Genomic DNA, 27,316 nt, shown 5'->3' with positions numbered 1-27,316 from the left:
TTTTAAATTATATCTGTAGATACATCTTTATTTCTTCTAATTTGTATGCTTCCTATTTTCTTCCAAGAACAAAAATATCTTCTTTGTCCACCTTTATTACTCAGATCACATGCTCAGGATCATTTCAGTTCAGTCACTTAGTCATGTCCAACTCTTTGTGACCCCATGGACTGTAGCACACCAGGCTTCCCTGTCCATTACCAACTCTCAGAGCTTACTCAAACTCTTATCCATTGAGTCGATAATGCCATGCAACCTTTTCATCCTCTGTTGTTCCCTCCTCCTCTTGCCTTCAATCTTTCCTAGCATCAGGGTCTTTTCAAATGAGTCAATTCTTCACATCAGGTGGCCAAAGTATTGGAGTTTCAGCTTCAGCATCAGTCCTTCCAATCAATATTCAGGACTGATTCCTTTAGGATTGACTGGTTTGAACTCCTTGCAGTCCAAGGGACTCTCAAGAGTCTTCTCCAACAGCACAGTTCAAAACCATCAATTCTTCAGCATTCAGTTTTCATCCAATTCTAATATCCATACATGACTATTGGAAAAACCATAACTTTGACTAGACGGACTTTTGTCAGCAAAGTAATGTCTGCTTTTCAATATGCTGTCTAGGTTGGTCATAGTTTTTCTTCCAAGGAGCAAGCATCTTTTAATTTTATTGCTGCAGTCACCATCTGCAGTGATTTTGGAGCCCAAGAAAATGGTCTGTCACGGTTTCCATTATTTCCCCATCTATTTGCCATGAAGTGATGGGACCAGATGCCATGATCTTAGTTTTTTGAATGTTGCATTTTAAGCCAGATTTTTCACTCCCCTCCTTCACTTTCATCAAGAGGAAATGGAAAATGGAGAAGGGAATGGAGAAGGAAATGGAGAAGGAAAAATGGAGAACCCCATGAACAGTATGCTTGGGATAGTGTCTCTTAATACATACATTTTTTCTGGGAGATTTTTATTGTGATAGCATACATGTAATAGAAAGTTTCACATTTTAACTATTTTTAAGTGTACAGTTCAATGGAGTTAAGTACATTCACAATGTTGTACATACTATTAATTTCTGGAGATTTTTTATCACCTCAAGCAATTAACTCCCCATTATCCTCCCAAGTTCCCAATAACCTCCATTCTACTTTTGTATAGGTACCTTATATGAGCAGAATCATAAAATATTTGTCTTTTTCTGTCTGTCTCAGCATAATATTTTCAAGATTCATCCATTTAGCATCATGTATCAGAATTTCCTTCCTTTTTAAGACTTAATAAATAGTATGAATATATCACATTTTGTTTATCCATTCATCTTTTGGTAGACACTTGAGTCATTTTCATCTTTGGCTGCTGTGAACATTGCTGTACAAGTATCTGTTGTTGGAGCTGCAGTTTTTAGTTATTTGATCTGTATATCTAGGAATGGAATTATTAGCTTGTATTTTAACTTTCTGAGGAACTGTTAACACAGACAATTTAAACAGAAGTACTGTGTTTAGACAATGATTTTGACATTCAAAAAACATTTACTGACTTTATAGATAAGCTTAAAAATACCCAAGTAGCTTCACAGATGGTAGATAAATAGTAATTATCACAGAGAAGATTTCTTGAAACATGTGCTATTTGAAATAGTTCTTGACAAATGTGGAGTATTGGTTATCTGAAAACAGAGCTGAGATTCCAGACAGAAGAATTATCATTCCAATTTACTTCCCCAGCCCATTGTCCTATCATACAAACTAACTTAGAAGATGACTTGTGCTTTCATGAATTAATGACCCTATGCCTGCAATTTCCTCTGTCTATATGGCTTCCCCTTACCTCCTCTCTGCTTTTGAACTACTCATCCTTCATGACTCAACTCATACTATGTTTAATCCACCCTTGACAACTGTTCTTCACCTACTCATCCAGGCCCAGGGTCCAACCTCAGACTTGGTTTATAGTAGGCATACAATAATTATGGTAAGAAATCAAAGAAGAATCAACAAAATTAGAAATGAAAATGGAGAAATCACAACAGACAGCACAGAAATACAAAGGATAATAAAAGACTACTATCAGCAACTATATGACAATAAAATGAACAACTTGGAAGAAATGGATGAATTCTTAGAAAAGTATAACCTTCAAAAACTGAACCAGGAAAAATAGAAAATCTTAACAAACCCATCACAAGCACAGAAATTGAAACTATAATCAAAAATCTTCCAACAAACAAAAGCACAGGACCAGATGGCTTCACTTAAACTCTTCCAGAAAATTGCAGAGGAAGGTAAACTACCAAACTCATTCTATGAGGCCACCATCACCCTAATACCGAAACCAGGCAAAGATGCCAAAAAAAAGAAAACTACAGGCCAATGTCACTGAAGTACAGAGATTCAAAAATCCTCAACAAAATTCTAGCAGACAAAATCCAACAACATATTAAAAAAATCACGCATCATGACCAAGTGGGCTTTATCCCAGGGATGCAAGAATTCTTCAATATTTGCAAATCAATCAGTGTAATACACCACATTAACAAATTAAAAGATAAAAACCATATGATGGTCTCAATAGATGCAGAGAAAGCCTTTGACAAAATTCAGCATCCATTTATGATAAAAAAAAAACACCCTTCAGAAAGCAGGCACAGAAGGAGCATACCTCAACATAATAAAAGCCATATATGATAAACCTACAGCAAATATTGTCCTCAATGGTGAAAAATTGAAAACATTTCCCCTAAAGTCTGGAACAAAACAAGTGTGCCCACTCTCACCACTACCATTGAACATAGTTTTGGAAGTTTTAGTCACAGCAATCAGAGAAAAAAAAAAAGAAATAAAAGGAATCCAGATTAGAAAAGAAGAAGTAAAACTCTTACTGTTTGCAGATGACATGATCCTCTACATAGAAAACCCTAAAGACACCACCAGAAAATTACTAGAGCTAATCAATGAATATAGTAATGTCGCGGGATATAAAATTAACACACAAAAATCCCTTGCATTCCTATACACTAACAATGAGAAAACAGAAAGAGAAATTAAGGAATCAATTCCATTCACCATTGCAATGAAAAGAATAAAATACTTAGGAATAAATCTACCAAAAGAAACAAAAGACCTATATATAGAAAACTATAAAACACTGATGAAAGAAATCAAAGAAGACACAAATAGATGGAGAAATATACCATCTTGGTTGGTATATACCAGTATACCATCTCTTCTTGATTGGAAAAATCAATAAAGTGAAAATGAGTATACTATCCAAAGCAATCTATAGATTCAATACAATCCCTATCAAGCTACCAACGGTATTTTTCAGAGAACGAGAACAAATAATTTCACAATTTGTATGGAAATGCAAAAAACATCAAATAGCCAAAGCAATCTTGAGAAAGAAGAACGGAACTGGAGGACTCAACCTGCCTGACTTCAAGCTATACTACAAAGCTACAGTCATCAAGACAGTATGGTACTGGCACAAGGAAACATAGATCAATGGAACAAAATAGAAAGCCCAGAGATAAACCCACGCACCTATGGACACCTTATCTTTGACAAAGGAAGCAAGAATATACACTGGAAAAAAGACAATCTCTTTAACAAGTGGTGCTGGGAAAACTGGTCAACCACCTGTAAAAGAAAAAAATTAGAACACTTCCTAACACCATACACAAAAATAAACTCAAAATGGATTAAAGATCTAAATGTAAGACCATAAACTATAAAACTCATAGAGGAAAATATAGGCAAAAAACTCTCTGACAAATCACAGCAGGATCCTCTATGGCCCACCTCCCAGAGTAATGGGAAAAAAAAGCAAAAATAAACAAACGGGACCCAATTAAACTTAAAAGCTTTTGCACAAAGAAGGGAACTATAAGCAAGATGAAAAGACAACATTCATAATGGGAGAAAATATTAGCAAATGAATCAAATGACAAAGAATTAATCTCCAAACTATACAAACAGCTCATGTAGAGCTCATTGAGCTCATGTAACTCAATACCAGAAAAACAAACAACCCAATCCAAAAGTGGGCCAAAGAACTAAACAGACATTTCTCCAAAGAAGATACGCAGATGGCTAACAAACACATGAAAAGATGCTCAGCATCACTCATTATCAGAGAAATGGAAATCAAAACTGCAATGAATTACCATCTCATGCCGGTCAGAATGGCTGCTGTCAAAAAGTGTACAAACAATAACTGTTGGAGAGGGTACAGAGAAAAGGGAACCCTCTTACACTGTTGGTGGGAATGCAAATTAGTACAGCCACTATGGATAACAGTGTGGAGAGTCCTTAAAAAACTGGAAATAGAACTGCCATACGACCCAGCAATCCCACAGCTGGGCATACACACCAAGGAAACCAGAATTGAAAGCGACACGTGTACCCCAATGTTCATCACTGCACTGTTTAGCTTGGACAGGGAAGCAACCTAGATGTCCATCAGCCAACAAATGGATAAGAAAACTGTGGTAAATATACACAATGGAATTTTACTCAGCTATTAAAAACAGTGCATTGAATCAGTTCTAATGAGGTGAATGAAACTGTAGCCTATTATACAGAGTGAAGTAAGTCAGAAAGAAAAAACACCAATACAGTATACTAATGCATATATATGGAATTTAGAAAAGTGATAACGATAGCCCTATATGTGAGACAGCAAAAGAGACACAGATATGAAGAACAGACTTTTGGACTCTGTGGGTGAAGGCAAGGGTGGGATGATTTGAGAGAATAGCATTGAAACATGTATATTACCATATGTGGAATAAATCACCAGTCCAAGTTTGATGCATGAAACAGGGCACTCAAAGCTGGTGCACTGAGACAACACTGAGGGATGGTATGGGGAAGGAGATGGGAGGGGTTTCATCATGGGGGACACATGTATACCCATGGTTTATTAATGTCAATGTATGTCAAAACCACCACAATATTGTAAAGTAATTAGCCTCCAATTAAAATAAATTAATTAATTTAAAAAAGAAATCAAGGAAGGAAGGAAACAAACAAAACAAAACAAAAAAACAAACAAAAAAAAAAAACAAGGAGGAAAGAAACTCCCTAGATGGTTTCCAATGGGAAGGAAATATCAGTAGAAAGGAATCTATGTCTGCCTGCCTGTCTGTCAGTCTATCTACTTGTCTTTCTATCCACCCATCTGTTCATCCATCCTAGAAGGTATCTATTACCTACCTACCTACCTACCTACCTACCTACCTGCCTACCTACTTATCTTAATTAAATACATTAAAACAAGATATCCCAGCATGGTTTTAATAGCACCCCTGGGTATCTCCAGTTATCTTAAGAAATGTTTTAAACATTTGCAGAGAGAATGGATCTTCCTTTCATTTTCATTTTAAAAGGACATGTTGCCACATAACACTTTTGTGGTAGGAAAGGTCATAAAAACAAATTTATGACAGGACAGGATAACTGTATCAATGCCAAGAATCACTGTTTACATAAATGCTTATTGGCAAACAGGTTTACCAAAAAGAATTGCTATGTTTTTCCACCGGATATGGCATCCCATATAAATTCTGTCACATTTTGTGACTTTATCCTTGAATTTCTTGTCTGTAAGTTAATAGACTCTAACTAGAACTTCACTGAAGCATTTTCGCACTCTTGAAATTGTGTTGGTTGATTTTCTATCATTAGCTTTGTCCTTTGACAAAAAGAACTTGAATCCAGCACAACGGTACTTTTTATTTTTTCATGAAGCTGTTTGACATAGCGTAACTGAAAGCATAAGCTTTGGAATCAGACAGACTTTGGCTTCAAACTTTAATCCCCCTAATTATTTACATGACTTTGAATAGATTGTTTAACTTCAATAAGCTTTAGTTTCCTTATAAGTAAAAGGGAGATAATCAAACTTACTTTTGGTGTTGTTGCAAGGATTCACAACAATCTGTAAATAAGATGCCTAACAGGGTATCTGATGCATAGTAAAAATTCCACACATTTTACGTCCTCAAATTATATATCTGAGGACTTCATGCTCCATGAATTTCTGTTCTGACATCAGTTGTCTCAATATAAGTTAGTTCTTTCTTTTCTGCTAACATTATTGAGTTCTACTGGTAAATGTGGGTTTTATAAGGATCAAGAATTACAGATGTTACAAAATTTGCATTCCCTCTTTCAAGTAACCCCTAGTCATCTTACATTTCTCTCACTGTTAATTCCCTAATAAAGTCAAAATCAATTTTTGATCATCTTTTAGGAGTCAGGTGGTAGAAGTGAGGCCTCAAATGCCATTGCCCCAGGTGCTGCACCTGCAGTACTTGATGCTGAGAATGACACTGTGGATATATCAGAAGTATCAACAGAATCAGGTTTCTCTGCCAGCCACTCATCTCCCTCCAATGATTCTGAAAGGACTGCAAATGCTGACTTTGCCAGTGCCATCTGTAAGTGTATTTAATATAATCTTCAAATGCTGCAGTCTGTTTCATATTAAATACAGTTTTTGACCACTGGTTCATTATCAGAAAAGAATCAAGTCATTCTGATACTCAGTTGACATAAATTCTGATGGATTTTTTTAAATCTACTCTTCACTAAATCTTTATAGCACCTAAATCGAACTGTAATTGAGAAATTGGCTCCCTCATCTAGATTTTATTTGATATCTAATCACAGTAACTTGAAATGCATTCATATACAGAAATATATTCTTTCTTGATTTGTGTCATCTGATGATATATGAGTTATAGAAATGATAGCTCCATAAAAAATAAAATATAATAAAGTAAAATGAATTTTTCTAAACTGTGTCTCATTTGTAAAACACTCAAGTGCATATGGTGTACACAGTAGTAAGTTCTCTCAATATCTTCTCTTCACAGTATATGCTGGATTAGTGGAAGTACCTGAGAAATCATCTAAGCGACCCTCTGACGTTAACGTTAACCCATTATATGTCTCTTATGAATGTAAAAAGCCACTAATCCACATGTATGAAAAGGAATTAACTTCTGAGATCTGCTGTGGTTCTTTGTGGGGTAAGTTTGATTTCTTAAAACTGAGTTGTTGTATTTTAAAGAGTACATTTTTTTTTTTAAATATTATTTTATTAGTTGGAGGCCAACTGGAAAACAGTGTGGAGATTTCTTAAAGAGTACATTTTTATCTATATAAAAACTAGTGTGAAAGCACAGATATAAAATATTTATTTGCTATTGACAAACTGTTTTCAGGGCTTCCCTGGTGACTCAGATGGTAAAGAATCCACCTGCCATGCGGGAGACCTAGGTCTGATCCCTGGGTTGGAAAGATCCCCTGGAGAAGGGAATGCCAACCCGCTACAGTATTCTTGCCTGGATAATCCCCATGGACAGAGGAGCCTAGTGGGTTGCAAAGAGTAGGACACAACTGAGCGACTAAGCACAACTGTTTTCAATTATGCATACATGCTAAGTCACTTCAATCCTATCTGACTCTGTGTGACCCTGTGGACCATACCCCACCAGACTTCTCTGTCCAAGTGATTATCCTGGCAAGAATACTAGAGTGGGTTGCCATGCCCTCCTCATTTCCAAGTATGTGTGTGTGTGTGTATGTGTGTGTATATGTTATTAAACATACATATACACATGTATCTACACACAGAGAGTAGTTAACTTGCTTATTTATTTTCACTCAGTTCAGTTTGATGTTTGAATTACTCCCTCTCCTGTTCATTCTGTTTTTCTTTATAACCTGAATTAACTTTGCTAAAATGTAAAATTGGACTGCTGCTGCTGCTGCAAAGTCACGTCAGTTGTGTCCGACTCTGTGCAACCCCATAGACAGCAGCCCACCAGGCTCCCGTCCCTGGGATTCTCCAGGCAAGAACACTGGAGTGGGTTGCCATTTCCTTCTCCAGTGCATGAAAGTGAAAAGTGAAAGTGAAGTCACACAGTCGTGTCTGACTCTTTGCAACCCCATGGACTGCAGCCCATCAGGCTCCTCCGTCCATGGGACTCTCCAGGCGAGAGTACTGGAGTGAGGTGCCATTGCCTTCTCCAAAAATGGGACTAGGTTATAATTATTTGAAGATATAGGTTATAATTATTTGAAGATTCAAGCTTAGTATTTTTAATTTGTGATAGCATGCAATGTATAATACCTAATGAGATTATTGCAAGAAATTTCTTCAAGTTCTTGTTTTTAAAATATCTTGAGGATTTGTAGACAAAATTCCTTGTATAATATCTTAACCTTGATAGACTTCTTCAATCCTTTATTCCAGAAGAATTTTAGCCACTTGGTAATTCTGAGACAATTTTTTTTTTACCTCAAGCCAGTCTGAATCATAAATGAAACAGAATAAATGAATGTAAGGAAGTGAAAAAGCCAAAATAAATGCTAACCTCCAACCTGCAGTTTCATAGATTTTGCTTAATGTATGATTGAACAGGAGACAGAATTTTAAATTAAAAATAGAGCACTATAGCAAATATTATAGTTTTGTGAGAAAAAAAATAAGCCATCCTCAAAGTTCTACTAATGTAATGTGTCAGATAACAAAAAAGCAGTCTACTTCATTATCATTTCAACCAGGCAACTACCCAGGGATGAGCTTAATGTCTAGTAACCCATTTTAATAACTTGTAGTTTTATATTTTTAAATATAAAAGATTGTAATATGTGTCATCATGGTAAAACAAGATGCCCCAAATGGCTGCTGCCAGTGTCTCAGTCCCCAAAGGTGTCCCAGCTGCTTCGTGCCTCTCCAAGGGGATTCTCCAAGATCAACAAGTGGGTCTGACCCAGGCACCTTTCAAACCACTGTGTCTGCCTTGAAACTTGAAGCATATGAGATTTTGTGCATGCCCTGTAAGAATGGAATTTCTTTTACTTATGGCCCTTCAGCTCTCCTGAACATAGAAAGTGAAGTCACTCAGTCATGTTTGACTCTTTGCAACCCCGTGGACTATAGCCTACCAGGCTCCTCCATCCATGGAATTCTCCAGGCAAGAATACTGGAGTGGGTTGCCATTTCCTTCTCCAGGGGATCTTCCTGACCCAGGGATTGAACCTGGGTCTCCCGCATTGCAAGCAGACGCTTTAACCTCTGAGCCACCAGAGAAGCCACTTGATTTTCAAAACCAGTTGTTCTAGGAGCCCATCTTCCCAGTGCCAGACCCCCGGGCTGGAGAACCCAATGTGCATCTTGGATGCCAAACTCCTTGGGAAGAACCTCTTGTTTATGAGTCATCAGCTCTTGGATATGGGTCTTTACTAAACTGCATCTCTGTCATTCCTTCCCATCTTGTTGTGGCTCCTTCTTTATGTCTTTAGTTGCAGAAAACCTTTCTGCTAGCCTTTAGGTCATTCTCATAGACAGTTGCTCTGTAAATAGTTGTAATTTTTGTGTGCCCATGGAAAGAGGTGTGTTCAGGGTCTTTCTACTCCACTGTCTTGATCCTGACCCCCATTTGAAGTGCATTTTAAATTTAATTGAATCTGCTATTTTAGTCTTCTCATTCAGTCTTTAAACAGTGCTTCTATTTTAATGAATAGAGCCAGCACACAAATAACAGAGTATAGGAATGTAAATACATGAAATAGGAACTAATTTTATAGACATTCAGCAATATAAGTTTTTTAATATATGCATTAACACATAATCATTCAATTTTAAAATAATTTGCATAAAATTATTTAAAAGTGTTAAATCCCTGTTAGGAATGAGAAACCAAGAGGGAAGGGATATATGTATACCTATGGCTGATTCATGTTGAGGTTTGACAGAAAACAACAAAATTCTGTAAAGTAATTATCCTTCACTTAAAAAATAATTAAATTTTTTTAGCATAGTCTTTATATATACTAGGCCTCATGAATGTTTTATAGTAACTTTCAAAAGAGTTAACTGATTTTTGTAAAGTTTGGGACATTACTAAAAGGTACTAAGATATACATAAAGTTCTATCTGTGTGATGGCATACCAGACTCCAGCCAGTAGAATATTACCAGAGGGTGTTATTTTCTATATTTTAATGAAAATAAATTTGTTCTGTTAGTAGAGAGTTCCCTGTTACACAGAATGAAGTCAACAGTAATTTAAAATGACAGACATCACCTTTACATAGATCAGCACACTGGAGGAGCAAAAATACTAATATAAATGCAGTTATAAAAATGTAATCTGAGCTAATATAGCACTTTTCTTTTTATATATGAACAGGAGTGAATTTGCTGTTGGGAACTCGATCGAATCTGTATCTGATGGACAGAAGTGGAAAGGCAGACATTACTAAACTTATAAAGAGAAGACCATTCCGTCAGATTCAAGTTGTAGAGCCACTCAACTTGCTGATTACCATCTCCGGTTTGTTTTAGAACTAAAATTAGCTGAGTCATTATGCAGATTAATTAGGTTGTAAACTGGGCTAAAGACTTTCTCAAGTGAAAGTGTTCCTAAGAAAGCACTGTAAATATAATCTTTAATTGGGACAGCAGGCTTTCCTACTTGTATTTTCTTAACTATTTACAATTTAAACTTCTGACTCTCCTTTGATGTCTGGATATTTGATTGCAGTGTACCTCTACTAGGTCAGGGAAAGGAAAAAACATGCTATTTGCATCCTATCAGGTCTTCTCTCAGTAACCATGCACAACTTCGGGAGTCACAGCTTCAGCCACCCATGCACTCACCACCACAGTAACCTCCACTATATACCTTTCCTGTGATGTGTTAGAAGCAAGGAGGAGCAAAGAGGCCAGTAACTGGATAAAAATGAAACTCTGTTGTACCTACCACAGCCCTATAATAAGGGTCTACAGATAAGGCTGGTAACAAGAATGGTTCCTCTATTCTTCCCACATAGTAGTTGAACTTTTTAGTTTGGGTCAGTCAGAGCCTGACCCTTGGAATATGAGAGATCAAGTATATGGATTTTAATAATTATTGTGATTACCAAATAGTACTTGGTATCAGGAAAGCACTAACATTAATGCTGACTTTAGGCAAAAAATTACTCTTGAAAGATTAGGAAAAAATGTTAAATGTTTTAACTGTAGAATAAAATGATGCTAATGACAGTAATTTTTATGTGCTTATATACTTCCTGTCTGTACCTAATAATGATATTGCACATTAATTAATGATTATGTATAGTCCTAAATATGATTAATGTTGCTTTAAGTTTTGGTTAGAGAAAATCCTCTAGAAATATATACCAAAGAATCATGATTTTCTAAATCGTTTTTTATGGTCATTCATTTATAATTGTTTGAGGCACACGGAAGCAACATTTAGTTTTTGAATACATCTGGATGGCTTGCAGGCTGCACATCTGGATAACAGATTTATTTTTATCCAGCTTTCTCTAGCCCAAATATTCTCTTTTTATTGCTGAAGTTTCTTTTAAATGTGGATTATTTTTGCATCAGATAGTACAGAGAATGTCAGTATAGAAAGATACCTGATAGTTTGGAGCTCAACTTCATTATTTGATAACAGATTGACAATAGATATAGATACTTGAATTCTAACACTGCTCAAAAATGTATAAAAATACGTTTACGGTTACATGAATAAGAATCTTATGGTTGGGCCTAGAAATCTTATAGTCATAAATACTAAAAATGACTATAAAGTCACTATATATGAAGATAAATGTGTGATTTTAATGGCTTGTTTTTCTGAAAGAACTGTAAGAATTTGATGGGATTTACAATTAGCAAAATAACATTAAAGATAGATTGGGCTGAGAAAAAATAATAAACTGTTTGATTTCTTTGTAAGTTTACTGGAATGAAAGAGTACAAAAAGAGAGATCCATCTCACTGGCTGAGGATACCTAACAATACACCAGACATATCTTCTCATATATGCACACTACCGGAGATAGCTTCTAGGTCTCTGAGTCCCAAAAAAGTCATGGCTTAGATAAAAAGCTAAGGTACAAATGAATGGATGGTAATTCTGTTGCCCACACAGTAGCAGTCTTAACCTGTTCCAAAGAAGTGTTGTACACTCACTTCTACATCGATAGCTGGTAGACACTTCAGCTATCTCTTGGAAGTTAGAGACTACAAGAAACTTTGCTATCATATTTCCAAACTCTAAAGGGGAGACTCAATGCAGTATAGTTTTTCAAAAATGCTTTTTATTTTAATAAAAAAAAAGACAAAATACCTTTACCTTTTTTTGTTCTTCTAATATGTAAAAAAAAAAAAAAAATAGACTGAATTAAAACATTGTGTCTTTTCTTATCTATCAGGCCGTAAGAACAGACTTCGAGTGTATCATTTGACCTGGCTGAGAAATAAGATTTTGAATGATGATCCAGAAAGTAAAAGAAGACAAGAGGAAATGCTCAAAACAGAAGAAGCCTGCAAGTCAATTGATAAGTTGACAGGCTGTGAACACTTCAGTGTCCGTAAGTCTCATTTCATATTTGTTTTTGTTGTTGTTGTTTAGTCATTGCCATGTCTAACTCTTTTGCGACCCCTTGGACTGTAGCCTGCCAGGCTCCCTAGTCCTTCGGTTTTCTCAGGCAAGAATACTGGAATATGTTGCCATTTACTTCAGCTATATAAATTTTGCCTCCCTTCATTTGGTGAAGTACATTCTTGTGGAAGGCAAAGTAGAGAAAGCAAAACATTTGCAACTTCAAATACAAAAATTAGTAAATTTCTCTGAGACATCTTTCAAGTCTTTTATGTCACAATAATGGCTGTTATTGAAAAAATATTGATTGACTGAAATAGCTATTGAAGTTAAATTTAGTTTACTTTTTCTCCTTTCTTCCCTTCCCACTCACTCTAATTAGTTCACATTAACTGATGTTTCTTCCTGCTTCTATTTAACTTCAACTGTATAAATGTTAATGTGTCTTCAGTAACCTGCAAGTAGATTTATATGACATTGTCTTTCCTTGAAACAGCAATAAAATAGAATTCCGTAATGATTCCTTTTTTAAAAATTGGAATATCCCTCTTAATACTGACCAAGAAACTTTATCATGAGTCAAAAAGAAAATTCATCAATTATCTGCTGGCTCTCATTTCCACTGATGATATTCACGAGTATAATTGCAAAATATTTCCTGTCTGATTAGTGTGTTTTCATATCCCCTCTGTCTTCACAACCATCCACTGTGGAATGGAGTAGCAAATCCAGAGTCTCAGAGTCCTGCTGTCATCTCTCAACAACTTGAAAGTAATGTTTTCCCATTCTTTCTATTTCTGGAGCAAATCCCCTCTACTCTTAGCCTTTTTTTCTCTTCTTTCCTCTTTACTAATTGTCTATCAGTCAGAGCTAGTGGCATAGGTAAGAGATAGTTAGAATCACATAATATGAGTTGTGGCAGGATATTTTTATCCTGACTGACCATTTCTGTTCTGCATACTAAGAGGCTTTCCCAGGATAGGTTTCATATATGTATACATATGTGACCCCATGTACTGTAGCCTACCAGGCTCTTCCCTCCATGGAATTTTCCAGGCAAGAGTACTAGAGTGGGTTGCCATTTCCTTCTCCAGGGGATCTTCCCAATCCAAGGATCGAAGCTGAGTCTCCCTCATTGCAGGCAGACGCTTTACCATCTGAGCCACCAGGGAAAGCCGTATACATATGTACATACACACAAATAAAGGTAGAAATGAGTGCCCAGACAACTTAAGCATTAAATAAATATACTATTTTCTTCTAGTTTTGTGTATCACTACTTTAATATTCCCAGATGTCAACCCAGAAGTTAGCAGAAGTACCTCTTACTAATTTAAAAATCAAGTTTTTAGTTCAATAAGAGAGAGTTTACAAAGAGAGTCAACCTTGCAAAAATAGTCCTGTGCGTTTGTGAAACAGATGGGCTAGTTTAGTCTAGTTTTCCTGGTTGATTGCATTCCAATCCATCCCAGCTCTCATAACAACCAATAACACTTGTCCTACTGATGAGTGGAACAGTAGCTCCTTCCCAAAAGAGAATAACAACATAACCATACTTGCATGGTATTTTCATAGCCTTCCAAGGTCCACAAAATAGTGGACTGATTATTATTATTATTGGCATATTAATTAATTAATTAATGTCATATTAATATATGGCAAAATTATTGCCATATATTAAAATTATCACCAGTATTTGCTTAAAAGAGAATTTGTTTGCTTGTTGGGGAATTTATTAATAATTCTTTGACCTACTTCTGAACAGTTAAAAGAAAGAAAGAAAGAAAGTGAAGCTAGACTCAGAGAGGCAGAGACACAGAGTGAGAGAGAAAGAGAGAGGAAGGGAGAGGAAAGGAGAGGGAGAATTCTTATATATTAGTCTTAGATGAAGTCTGGCTAGAGAAGACAGCAGCAGTATCTCTGCCAAAGAAGAGGGATTTAGCACAAACATAAATCTAGAAGTAGATCAACATATTTCATAAGAGCCAGAAGGTCTGGCCAAGGGCAAACATATACTTTTTATAAACTTTCACTTTCCTTAATAAAAAGCTCTATTGAAATAATTTATATACCATAAAATACATCCAATTAAAGTGTACAGTTAAGTGAGTTGCAGTATGTTTATAGAGTTGTGTAACCATCACCATGATCTGATTTTCATCATTCTAACAAGAAACGTCATGGCCATTAGCAATCACTGCACATTTAATTTCTCTTACCTTATTCCCTTCATAATCTGAAGAAGCTACTGATCTACTTTCTCTGCTATAGATTTGTCTTTTCTCCACAATCTACTTAAATGGAATTATACATTATATAATCTTTTGTGACAAGCTTCTTTCATATACCATAATGTTTCCAAGGTTCATCCATGCTATAACCAGTACAACATGTATCAGTATTCCTTTTTATTGCTAAATAGCATTGCATTGTATAAATATTTCATCTTTTGTTTATCCATTATAAATTCATTGTTTAAAATGTCTTTCTTCTGGTTCTAACCATCCAAGTGGGTATGAAGTGGCATCATATTATAGTTTTGATTTGCATTTCCCTCATGAGTAATGTTGTTGAGCATTCAAGTGTTTATTGGCCATTTGTATATCTCCCTTGGGTTATTTATCTTTTTGTTATTGAGTTGTATTTTTTATATATTCTGGATACTAGACCCTTACAGATATATGATTTGGAAATATTTATTCCTGTTCCATACTTTGTCTTTTCACTCTCTTGATAGTGTCCTTTGATACATAGAAGAGTGAATTTTAATGAAACCCAGTTTAGCTGTTTCTTTCTTTTGTTGTTTATGCTTTTGGTGTCAAATATGAGAATCTATTACCATGAAGATTTATTTCTATATTTACTTTTAAGAGCTTCATAGTTTTAGCTCTTACATTTAGGTCTTTGATCCATTTCAAGTTAATTATCGTATATATGGATTAAGGTAAGACATCCAATTCATTTTTTTATTTTTTTATATGTAGATATTCAGTTGTCTCAGTACCATTTGATGAAGAAATTGTTGTTTCTCTTTTGAATATTCTTGGCACCATGACCATGAATGTACTTTATTTATAGACATTCAGTTCTACTCCATTGATCTATATGCCTATCCTTATGTCAGTACTACGCTGCTTTGATTGCTATAGCTTATAATAAGTTTAGAAACTGGGAACTGTGAGTCCTCCAACTTTGTATTTTATTTTCAAGAGCATTTTGACCTCTTCCAATTCCATGTGAATTTTAATCACCATTTCTGTTTATGCATAGGGGGCCATTGGGATTTTAGAGATTGCACTGAATCCATAAGTCACTCTGGATGCTATTGCCTTCTTAATTGTCATTGTTATGACATTTTAAACAACAAATACAAATACTTGAGCATTCTTGTTAACCCTGTGGCATTGTTACTTCTTTGTATTTTATCACTGTAGTCCAACATGAAGAAACAACATATATTGCAATTGCTTTGAAATCATCGATTCACCTGTATGCCTGGGCACCAAAGTCCTTTGATGAAAGCACTGCCATTAAAGTGAGTGCTCTCCATTTTCTTTGGGTTTTCTTTTGAGAAATTGTAAACAGAACAGTATTTGGAATATAGTAGGAGAAATATAGATGCTATTCTTCTACAGTTAATGTAATTTGAATATACCATGCCAATAATTATCATCTAACCCTTTTCTAGACAATTCACAGGCACCAAACCAAGGGAGAATGTGAGGGAAATCCCTGACCTCACCTCCCCTTACAGGAACTCCCTACCGGCTCCTCACTCCCAATTCCTGTAGTTAACATGAAGACCTCCTCTTCTAAAGCCACAGACACAAGCTTTGGGTGCCACCCTAATGACTTGAAGCTGAGAAAGTCCTGTTCTCTCTTAGTGGGGGGTGGAGAGCAGAGGGAAGTTAAGGAAAGATGTGACAGTGGTAGAGTGGGGAACCCCCTGGTAGAGGAATGAAGGAAAAGAAAGCCTTTGCTCTCATGACCAGGACTATAATAGGTGGGAGTGGGGAGGAAAGGGTGGCTCTATATTCCTTCCAAGCTGGATCTCTAAACACATTTCTCTCTAGAACTATTACAAGGAATGCTGGTTAGGCTTATTTGGATTACAAGTACTGTTTCCACCCTTATTTTGGTTTAACTGAACTTCTATGGATCAGCTTCATAAGGTAACCATTTAGTGTCACAAACAATTAAGTTGCTGATGATTTTTAATCACATTTCATAAACTGGAGACTACTTTTATCTTTATTATCTTTTTACAGTGCTTCAGAACTCAACATAAGTAGTAGTATTCTGTATTTATTATGTAATAATAAAGACTGATTAATGAACTAGTGGTATTACATAGAGTCCAGTAGCTCCTTAGAATCATCTGAAGCATTTGTTAAAAGTTTAGATCTCAGACGCAACTCCAGGCCAAATTAGTAGGTTTGGAGTGGGGCCTGGGGAATCTATATTTTTAACAAACATCCTAGGAGATTTTGAACTGGTTGGTTCGTGGAGTTTTTTAAAGCACTGATAAGGACACATCATGATAGACCCCAGCAAGTTATTCATGAAATACAATCATATCTTAGGTTAGGATCTGTTTACATATTATATTTTATAGGCTAAATCATCACATGTGTACAATATAGGTGGGTTAATGTTTATGACTGCTCCTCAAATGTCTGAAAGTGAAAGTCGCTCAGTCGTGCCCAACTCTTTGTGACCCCATGGACTATACAGTCCATGGAGTTCTCTAGGCCAGACAACTGGAGTGGGTAGCCTTTCCCTTCTCCAGGGGAATCTTCCCAACCCAGGGATGGAACCCAGGTCTCCCACATTGTGGGCGGATTTTTTACCAGCCGAGCCATTTGTATGATAAATATGTTCTTTTATAAATAGCATAGACTACTATATAGATAGTCTGGGTCTGTCCTGACACAAATCACATCCCTGATCTGATCTCCCTAAATTGGGCATTGGGTCAGTTGTCAGTATTTGGATATGAGTTTGTTCCTGGGTGTCTGCTGATTGGTTAGAGCTGCCTGGTATGGAACTGGGAAGCAAAGAAGGTAAGTACCAATAGTCTGTCTGGCCTGATATACAGTTCCTTGTCTAAGTCCTCACTCCAGTTCTTGAATCCCACCACATGAGTTCGGTATGGTGAAACCTGTGATGCCCAGTCCTCTACTGTGACCTGAACTTGGCTTTTTGTTACCTTGGACTAGGAACCATAAGAGCCTAGAGTACACCCAATCTATGGTAGGTTAACATGTCTGGCCTTTCTCATTCCCTACCAAGTGTGCATTGATCAATCAGCAGACTCCGAAGGAGACTACATGTCCTATGAAGCCTATATACGAATACTGGCAAAAATACAGGCAGCTGATCCTGCAAACCGGTTTAAGAGACCAGATGAGCTCCTTCATTTGCTGAAGCTCAAGGCAAGGAATTTAAAGACAGCACACAGAATACAAGGCCATATAAGACTCTTATGATTTTTGGAGATTTGGCCTTTGAAGGAAAACTCAATATTTAGAAACGGAATATAATTGTTCTTGTTGAGTTAACAGATCTAAGAAAAGTTGTAATACATAGGTCTTTAAATATATTATGTAATTTAAAAAATCGTTCTGGGTTCTATACACCTGTTAAGCAAATGGGCGGGAGAATTTTCACCTTAGACAGAGTGTCATTTTTGGCCTTTTGGCCATATTTGGTTTTATACCTACAGGTGTTTCCAACACTTGGTCATAAGCCAGTGACAGTTGACCTGGCTATTGGTTCTGAAAAAAGACTAAAGATTTTCTTCAGCTCAGCAGATGGATATCACATCATTGATGCAGAATCTGAGGTTATGTCTGATGTGACCCTGCCAAATAACGTAAGATCCCTAGAAATTATTGTATAACACAATTTGAGTATTTCCAACTGTGAAACTCTTAAAAGGTTTAAAAATACGAGCACCAATATCTATATTAGAACTGAGACCTAAAAGGTAAGTACTGAGTGCCAGAAGGTAGTAATGGATAAACAAAAATCACTGATGGTTTCTTAGTCCAGAGTGCTAAGTCTGTTCTGCAGATAGACTTTGTCTGGCACAGTGATGTTTTGTATTTGTTTTTAAATGAATATATCCCTAGTTTACACTTAAAGTCTGAATTTCTATTGAAAAACCAATGATCCAACATTACTATCTGGCCATAATCAACTGGAACCAATTGGTGCCTGCCCACTTTTAGATGGAATATATGCTATGCATTCTCTATCCATCCATGTTTATGTATTTATAATAACTGGCTCTCAACTCAACTGGCTCTCAACTCAACTCAGGCATATGAGTTTACAACCCTTGCTTTTAGTTCTCTGCATCTCATTATGCATTATTATGTATATGCCCTTTTTTTATCCAGATTGTAGTACTTTAATTATGATATATAGCAAGTTACCATAAAGTATTACTCAGCCGTTAAAAAGAATTCATTTGAATCATAAAGTATTCTCTTATAGTATACTTTTTTTTTTTTTTTTAATATTATTTTATTAGTTGGAGGCCAATCATTTTACAACATTTCAGTGGGTTTTGTCATACATTGACATGAATCAGCCATATAGTTACATGTATTCCCCATCCCGATCCCCCCTCCCACCTCCCTCCCCACCCGACTCCTCAGGGTCCTCCCAGTGCACCAGGCCCGAGCACCTGACTCATGTATCCCACCTGGGCTGGTGGTCCGTTTCACCATAGATAATATACATGCTGTTCTTTCAAAACATCCCACCCTCACGTTCTCCCCCAGAGTTCAAAAGTCTGTTCTGTATTTCTGTGTCTCTTTTTCTGTTTTGCATATAGGGTTATCGCCACCATCTATCTAAATTCTGTATATATGTGTTAGTATACTGTAATGTTCTTTATCTTTCTGACTTACTTCACTCTGTATAATGGGCTCCAGTTTCATCCATCTCATTAGAACTGATTCAAATGAATTCTTTTTAACGGCTGAGTAATATTCCATGGTGTATATGTACCACAGCTTCCTTATCCATTCATCTGCTGATGGGCATCTAGGTTGCTTCCATGTCCTGGCTATTATAAACAGTGCTGCGATGAACATTGGGGTGCACGTGTCTCTTTCAGATCTGGATTCCTCAGTGTGTATGCCCAGAAGTGGTATTGCTGGGTCATATGGCAGTTCTATTTCCAGTTTTTTAAGAAATCTCCACACTGTTTTCCATAGTGGCTGTACTAGTTTGCATTCCCACCAACAGTGTAAGAGGGTTCCCTTTTCTCCACACCCTCTCCAGCATTTATTGCTTGTAGACTTTTGGATAGCAGCCATCCTGACTGGCGTGTAATGGTACCTCATTGTGGTTTTGATTTGCATTTCTCTGATGATGAGTGATGTTGAGCATCTTTTCATGTGTTTGTTAGCCATCTGTATGTCTTCTTTGGAGAAATGTCTGTTTAGTTCTTTGGCCCATTTTTTGATTGGGTCGTTTATTTTTCTGGAATTGAGCTTCAGGAGTTGCTTGTATATTTTTGAGATTAATCCTTTGTCTGTTTCCTCATTTGTTATTATTTTCTCCCAATCTGAGGGCTGTCTTTTCACCTTACTTATAGTTTCCTTTGTTGTGCAAAAGCTTTTAATTTTCATTAAGTCCCATTTGTTTATTTTTGCTTTTATTTCCAATATTCTGGGAGGTGGGTCATAGAAGATCTTGCTGTGATTTATGTCGGAGAGTGTTTTGCCTATGTTCTCCTCTAGGAGTTTTATAGTTTCTGGTCTTACATTTAGATCTTTAATCCATTTTGAGTTTATTTTTGTGTATGGTGTTAGGAAGTGTTCTAGTTTCATTCTTTTACAAGTGGTTAACCAGTTTTCCCAGCACCACTTGTTAAAGAGATTGTCTTTTTTCCATTGTATATCCTTGCCTCCTTTGTCAAAGATAAGCTGTCCATAGGTTCGTGGATTTATCTCTGGGCTTTCTATTCTGTTCCATTGATCTATATTTCTGTCTTTGTGCCAGTACCATACTGTCTTGATGACTGTGGCTTTGTAGTAGAGTCTGAAGTCAGGCAGGTTGATTCCTCCAGTTCCATTCTTCTTTCTCAAGATTACTTTGGCTATTCGAGGTTTTTTGTATTTCCATACAAATTGTGAAATTATTTGTTCTAATTCTGTGAAAAATACCGTTGGTAGCTTGATAGGGATTGCATTGAATCTATAGATTGCTTTGGGTAGAATAGCCATTTTGACAATATTGATTCTTCCAATCCATGAACACGGTATGTTTCTCCAACTGTTTGTGTCCTCTTTGATTTCTTTCATCAGTGTTTTATAGTTTTCTATGTATAGGTCTTTTGTTTCTTTAGGTAGATATACTCCTAAGTATTTTATTCTTTTTGTTGCAATGGTGAATGGTATTGTTTCCTTAATTTCTCTTTCTGTTTTTTCATTGTTAGTGTATAGGAATGCAAGGGATTTCTGTGTGTTAATTTTATATCCTGCAACTTTACTATATTCATTAATTAGCTCTAGTAATTTTCTGGTAGAGTCTTTAGGGTTTTCTATGTAGAGGATCATGTCATCTGCAAACAGCGAGAGTTTCACTTCTTCTTTTCCTATCTGGATTCCTTTTATGTCTTTTTCTGCTCTGATTGCTGTGGCCAAAACTTCCAACACTATGTTGAATAGTAGTGGTGAGAGTGGGCATCCTTGTCTTGTTCCTGATTTCAGAGGAAATGCTTTCAATTTTTCACCATTGAGGGTGATGCTTGCTGTGGGTTTGTCATATATAGCTTTTATTATGTTGAGGTATGTTCCTTCTATTCCTGCTTTCTGGAGAGTTTTAATCATAAATGAGTGTTGAATTTTGTCAAAGGCTTTCTCTGCATCTATTGAGATAATCATATGTTTTTTATCTTTCAATTTGTTAATGTGGTGTATTACGTTGATCGATTTGCGGATATTAAAGAATCCTTGCATTCCTGGGATAAAGCCCACTTGGTCATGGTGTATGATTTTTTTAATATGTTGTTGGATTCTGTTTGCTAGAATTTTGTTAAGGATTTTTGCATCTATGTTCATCAGTGATATTGGCCTGTAGTTTTCTTTTTTTGTGGCATCTTTGTCTGGTTTTGGAATTAGGGTGATGGTGGCCTCATAGAATGAGTTTGGAAGTTTACCTTCTTCTGCAATTTTCTGGAAGAGTTTGAGTAAGATAGGTGTTAGCTCTTCTCTAAATTTTTGGTAGAATTCAGCTGTGAAGCCATCTGGTCCTGGGCTTTTGTTTGCTGGAAGATTTCTGATTACAGTTTCGATTTCCTTGCTTGTGATGGCTCTGTTAAGATCTTCTATTTCTTCCTGGTTCAGTTTTGGAAAGTTATACTTTTCTAAGAATTTGTCCATTTCATCCAAGTTGTCCATTTTATTGGCATAGAGCTGCTGGTAGTAGTCTCTTATGATCCTTTGTATTTCAGTGTTGTCTGTTGTGATCTCACCCTTTTCATTTCTTATTTTGTTAATTTGGTTCTTCTCTCTTTGTTTCTTAATGAGTCTTGCTAATGGTTTGTCAATTTTGTTTATTTTTTCAAAAAACCAGCTTTTAGCTTTGTTGATTTTTGCTATGGTCTCTTTAGTTTCTTTTGCATTTATTTCTGCCCTAATTTTTAAGATTTCTTTCCTTCTGCTAACCCTGGGGTTCTTCATTTCTTCCTTCTCTAATTGTTTTAGGTGTAGAGTTAGGTTATTTATTTGGCTTTTTTCTTGTTTCTTGATGTGTGCCTGTAATGCTATGAACCTTCCCCTTAGCACTGCTTTTACAGTGTCCCATAGGTTTTGGGTTGTTGTGTTTTCATTTTCATTTATTTCTATACATACTTTGATTTCTTTTTTGATTTCTTCTATGATTTGTTGGTTATTCAGAAGCGTGTTATTTAGCCTCCATATGTTGGAATTTTTAACAATTTTTTTCCTGTAATTGAGATCTAATCTTACTGCACTGTGGTCAGAAAAGATGACTGGAATGATTTCAATTTTTTTGAATTTTCCAAGACCAGATTTATGGCCCAGGATGTGATCTATTCTGGAGAAGGTTCCGTGTGCACTTGAGAAAAAGGTGAAGTTGATTGTTTTGGGGTGAAATGTCCTATAGATATCAATTAGGTCTAGCTGGTCCATTGTATCATTTAAGGTTTGTGTTTCCTTGTTGATTTTCTGTTTAGTTGATCTATCCATGGTTGTGAGTGGGGTATTAAAGTCTCCCACTATTATTGTGTTACTATTAATTTCCTCTTTCATACTCGTTAGTGTTTGCCGTACATATTGCGGTGCTCCTATGTTGGGTGCATATATATTTATAATTGTTATATCTTCTTCTTGGATTGATCCTTTGATCATTATGTAGTGACCTTCTTTGTCTCTTTTCACATCCTTTATTTGAAAGTCTATTTTATCTGATATGAGTATTGCGACTCCTGCTTTCTTTTGGTCTCCGTTTGCGTGAAATATTTTTTTCCAGCCCTTCACTTTGAGTCTGTATGTGTCCCTTGTTTTGAGGTGGGTCTCTTGTAGACAGCATATATAGGGGTCTTGTTTTTGTATCCATTCAGCCAGTCTTTGTCTTTTGGTTGGGGCATTCAACCCATTTACATTTAAGGTAATTATTGATAGGTGTGGTCCCGTTGTCATTTACTTTGTTGTTTTGGGTTCACGTTTATACAACCTTTCTGCATTTCCTGTCTAGAGAAGATCCTTTAGCATTTGTTGAAGAGCTGGTTTGGTGGTGCTGAATTCTCTCAGCTTTTGCTTGTCTGTAAAGCTTTTGAATTCTCCTTCATATCTGAATGAGATCCTTGCTGGGTACAGTAATCTAGGTTGTAGGTTATTCTCTTTCATTACTTTCAGTATGTCCTGCCATTCCCTTCTGGCCTGGAGGGTTTCTATTGATAGATCAGCTGTTATCCTTATAGGAATCCCTTTGTGTGTTATTTGTTGTTTCTCCCTTGCTGCTTTTAGTATTTGTTCTTTGTGTTTGATCTTTGTTAATTTGATTAATATGTGTCTTGGGGTGTTTCGCCTTGGGTTTATCCTGTTTGGGACTCTCTGGGTTTCTTGGACTTGGGTGGCTATTTCCTTCCCCATTTTAGGGAAGTTTTCAGCTATTATCTCCTCGAGTATTTTCTCATGGCCTTTCTTTTTGTCTTCTTCTTCTGGAACTCCTATGATTCGAATGTTGGGGCGTTTCACATTGTCCCAGAGGTCCCTGAGGTTGTCCTCATTTCTTTTGATCCTTTTTTCTTTTTTCCTCTCTGCTTCATTTATTTCCACCATTTTATCTTCTACCTCACTTATTCTATCTTCTGTCTCCGTTATTCTACTCTTGGTTCCCTCCAGAGTGTTTTTGATCTCATTCATTGCATTATTCATTTTCAATTGACTCTTTTTTATTTCTTCTAGATCTTTATTAAACATTTCTTGCATCTTTTCAATCTTTGTCTCCAGGCTATTTATCTGTACCTCCATTTTGCTTTCAAGATTTTGGATCATTTTTATTATCATTATTCTAAATTCTTTTTCAGGTAGATTCCCTATCTCCTCCTCTTTTGTTTGACTTGGTGGGCCCTTTTCATGTTCCTTTACCTGTTGGGTATTTCTCTGCCTTTTCATCTTGTTTAGATTGCTGTGTCTGGAGTGGGCTTTCTGTATTCTGGAGGTCTGTGGTTCCTTTTTATTGTGGAGGTTTTACCCAGTGGGTGGGGTTAGACGATTGGCTTGTCAAGGTTTCCTGATTAGCGAAGCTTGCGTCAGTGTTCTGGTGTGCGGATCTTGATTTCTTCTCTTTGGATAGCAATGGAGTGCCCAGTAATGAGTTTTGAGATGGGTCTATGTGTTAGGTGTGACCTTGGGCAGTCTGTATGTTGACGTTCAGGGCAATGTTCCTGCGTTGCTGGAGAATTTGCGTGGTATGTCGTGCTCTAGAACTTATTGGCTCTTGGGTGGTGGTTGGTTTCGTTGCAGGTATGGAGGCTTTTGTAGGGTCACTTATTACTTAAAGATTCATGTAGTCAGGAGTTTTCTGGTGTTCTCAGGTTTTGGGCTTAAGTCTCCTGCTTCTGGATTTCAGTTTTATTCTTCCTATAGTCTCAGGACTTCTCCAACTATACAGCACTGATAATAAAACTTCTATGTTAATGGTGGAAAGTTTCTCCCCCGTTAGGGATACCCAGAGAGGTTCACCGAGTTACATGGAGAAGAGGAGAGGGAGGAGGGAGATAGAGATGGGCAGGAGGAGAAAGAGGGGGACTCAAGAGGAGAGAGACAGATCTACGAAGTTGTCTGATCCCAGAGTGTTCTCCGTAGCCCAGACACCCACAAAGATTCACAGAATTGGATTGGGAAGAGAAGGGGGAAGGAGGAAATAGAGGTGTTCTGAGGTAGAAAACAGAGTCAAGATTGGGAGAGAATAATCAACACACTCGTGAATAAAAATGGGAGCTGAATATTGGATTCTTAAATGTTCACAATTTATATCATATACTGAAAAACAAAAATTAAAAATCTAGAGTAGAGGTTAGACTCTTAAAAATACTATATTAAAAACAAAAACCAAAACACACAAAAGAAATTTTAGAAATATATATGAAGTTTGGTATAAAAATAGGGCTTCTCTTCTTTTTTTTTTTTTTTTCTTCCCTTTCTCTTTCTTCTGTAAGGTTATAGTGGATTGAAAATGAAAATTAAGGCGTAGTAAAAGGAGTGCTAGAGGGCTTTAAAAGAAATAAGAGAAAAAGAAAAAGAAAATAGAAGAGAAGAAAAAAGAAAAGAAAAAAAGAAGAAAAAAAAAAAAAGAAAAAAGAATGAGAAAAAAAATTGTTTTGCGTAATTAAAAAAAATCGTAAAAATCTATGAAAATGAAAGTTAAGGAGTAATGGGGGAGTAATAAGGAATTTTTAAAGGAAAATAAAAGAGAACCAAGAAAAAAGAAAGAAAAAAAAAATTTTTTTTTCCTTACTTAAAAAAAAAAAAAAAGAAAAAAAGAAAAAAAAAAAAAAAAAAGAAAGAAAAAGAAAAAATATATTTTTTCCCTGGAGTTTTTTCCCTGGAGTTTCCCTGGAGCTGTTGCGGTCAGTGTGGGTTCGGCTCAGCTTCAGATAGCTCCTCGTTCCAGCTTACACTTCTCGATATCTACAGGCCCTTCCGGTGTAGTCAGTCCGTGGTTTCTTCAGGGATTTTAATCTGTTACACCGGTCCCTTTGTTTATTTGGGTTCTGTTGCCGGTCTCTCTTCCGCGCCTAATTTCCGCCCTGACACACGGGGCGGAGGTGGATTCTTATTCAGGTAGCTAGTTCCGTCGCGCTGCGGCGAGGGGCTGTGCGGGGAGGGACCGGCGCTCCCGGGAGAGGCTTGCGCTCTTTTCTCGATCTGCGCTGCTCAGGCTCCGGGCTGCTCCGTCTGAAGCGCGCGCCACGCTGCGCGCGGCTCCAGCCCTCGGGCGATTCACAAAAGCGCGGCACACAAAGCCGGGCCCGCGCTCCGTCCCCACGCCGCCCGAGCGGCCCAGGCAGCCAGGCGCTTGACGGGCGCTCTCTCCCCGGGTGCGGCGCGTCCTCTGCCCCGCGCGGTCCCAGTCTCAGTCCCCGCCGGCGCCAGTCGGGAGCGCGCGCCCTCTGCCCTCCGTGTCCCCAGCCGCAGTTCCCGCCCGCGCCGGTCGGGCGCCCGCGCCCTCCGTCTCGCCACGACCCTCCCGGCGGGCTTCGGCCGCCCAGAATCTCGGTCCCTTTGTTCTGCGAACGGCCGGCAGTGTGTTCGGGCCGGTTAATTTTCTGTCTCTTTTGCTGTCCCACAGTTCAAGTTGGCAACTCACAAAAGCTCCCTCTGATTGTCCTCAGGGTGCTCAGGCCCGGATCCAGCCCCAAGTAATGCCGCCCGCTCCTCTCCGTTCCGTCCCCACTTGCTGGTGGCGGATGCGGGCGTCTGGGGTACTTTTCTGCTGGGAGTTGCTTTTAGGCTCTTAATCTGTGGGTTTTATTTATTGTATCCCTCCCAGTCAGATTCAAACTCTTGAGATTCCAACACTTCCCCCAGGCCCGCCAGAGCGAGGGTTTCCCGGTGTCTGGGAACGTCCTCTATTAAGTCCCTTCCCGGGACGGATCTCCGTCCTTAGCTCTTTTGTTTCGCTTTTTATCTTTTATATTTTGTCCTACCTCCTTTCGAAGACAATGGGCTGCTTTTCTGGGCGCCTGATGACCTCAGCTAGCGATCAGAAGTTGTTTTGTGAAGTTTGCTCTGCGTTCAGTTATTTTTTTGATGAATTTCTAGGAGAGAAAGTGGTCTCTCCGTCCTACTCCTCCGCCATCTTGGCTCCTCCATCTATAGTATACTTTATACTTAGAATTTCTGATCAAAGGATTCAACATTTTAAAAGCTAATGCATATCAACTCTCAACTCTTAAATAATTATAAACATGAAAATACGGCACAGCATCTAAAATATGGATAGTTGTAAAAAATACTATACACATCATTTATATAAAGAGCTCAAACATAACATAATACCTCACACGTTCACACACACAATATACATTTAATAGCAGAAATGATATTTTTCCTGTAGAAAATTATATTAAAAAGGAAGAGATGATTCAACAAATCTTTTAAAATTCCTCATTTTGTCAAACACTAAAGTTTTAACAGTTTAGTGTTATACAAAAGTCCAGGAGAAAACGTTTTATACTTCTGAGTCACTGTAGTAATGTGATATTTTGCACAGCTCTCAGAGTTATCTCATATATCTCTGATAGATTACACAGAACAATTGTCAGATCATTAATGGAGACTGTTTTTTCAAGTTTTGGTCGAATTTAACAATCTAATTAGATGATCATTCTGTTGTCACCTATGATTATATAGAAATCACT

At 37.1% G+C, this 27,316-nt stretch overlaps 1 protein-coding gene across 2 annotated transcripts in view; it reads left to right on the top strand.

Annotated features, from left to right (window-relative positions):
* Positions 1 to 27,316, top strand: part of NRK (Nik related kinase) — a 130,767-nt gene that overhangs the window by 94,007 nt on the left and 9,444 nt on the right. The window contains exons 20-26 of one of the 2 annotated variants that reach the window (XM_065915510.1): positions 6,244 to 6,430; positions 6,869 to 7,024; positions 10,195 to 10,338; positions 12,236 to 12,394; positions 15,840 to 15,943; positions 17,700 to 17,840; positions 18,131 to 18,280. In XM_065915510.1, coding sequence (XP_065771582.1) covers positions 6,244 to 6,430; positions 6,869 to 7,024; positions 10,195 to 10,338; positions 12,236 to 12,394; positions 15,840 to 15,943; positions 17,700 to 17,840; positions 18,131 to 18,280 — 1,041 coding nt within the window. The remainder of the gene's footprint in view (positions 1 to 6,243; positions 6,431 to 6,868; positions 7,025 to 10,194; positions 10,339 to 12,235; positions 12,395 to 15,839; positions 15,944 to 17,699; positions 17,841 to 18,130; positions 18,281 to 27,316) is intronic. The other variant, XM_065915509.1, reaches the window with a different exon arrangement.

The sequence above is a fragment of the Muntiacus reevesi genome, chromosome X (genome assembly GCF_963930625.1).
Source record: "Muntiacus reevesi chromosome X, mMunRee1.1, whole genome shotgun sequence".
NCBI classification, from domain to species: Eukaryota; Metazoa; Chordata; class Mammalia; order Artiodactyla; family Cervidae; genus Muntiacus; species Muntiacus reevesi.
Note: the sequence above shows the minus strand (reverse complement) of the source record. Positions and strands in the feature narration are given on the sequence as shown.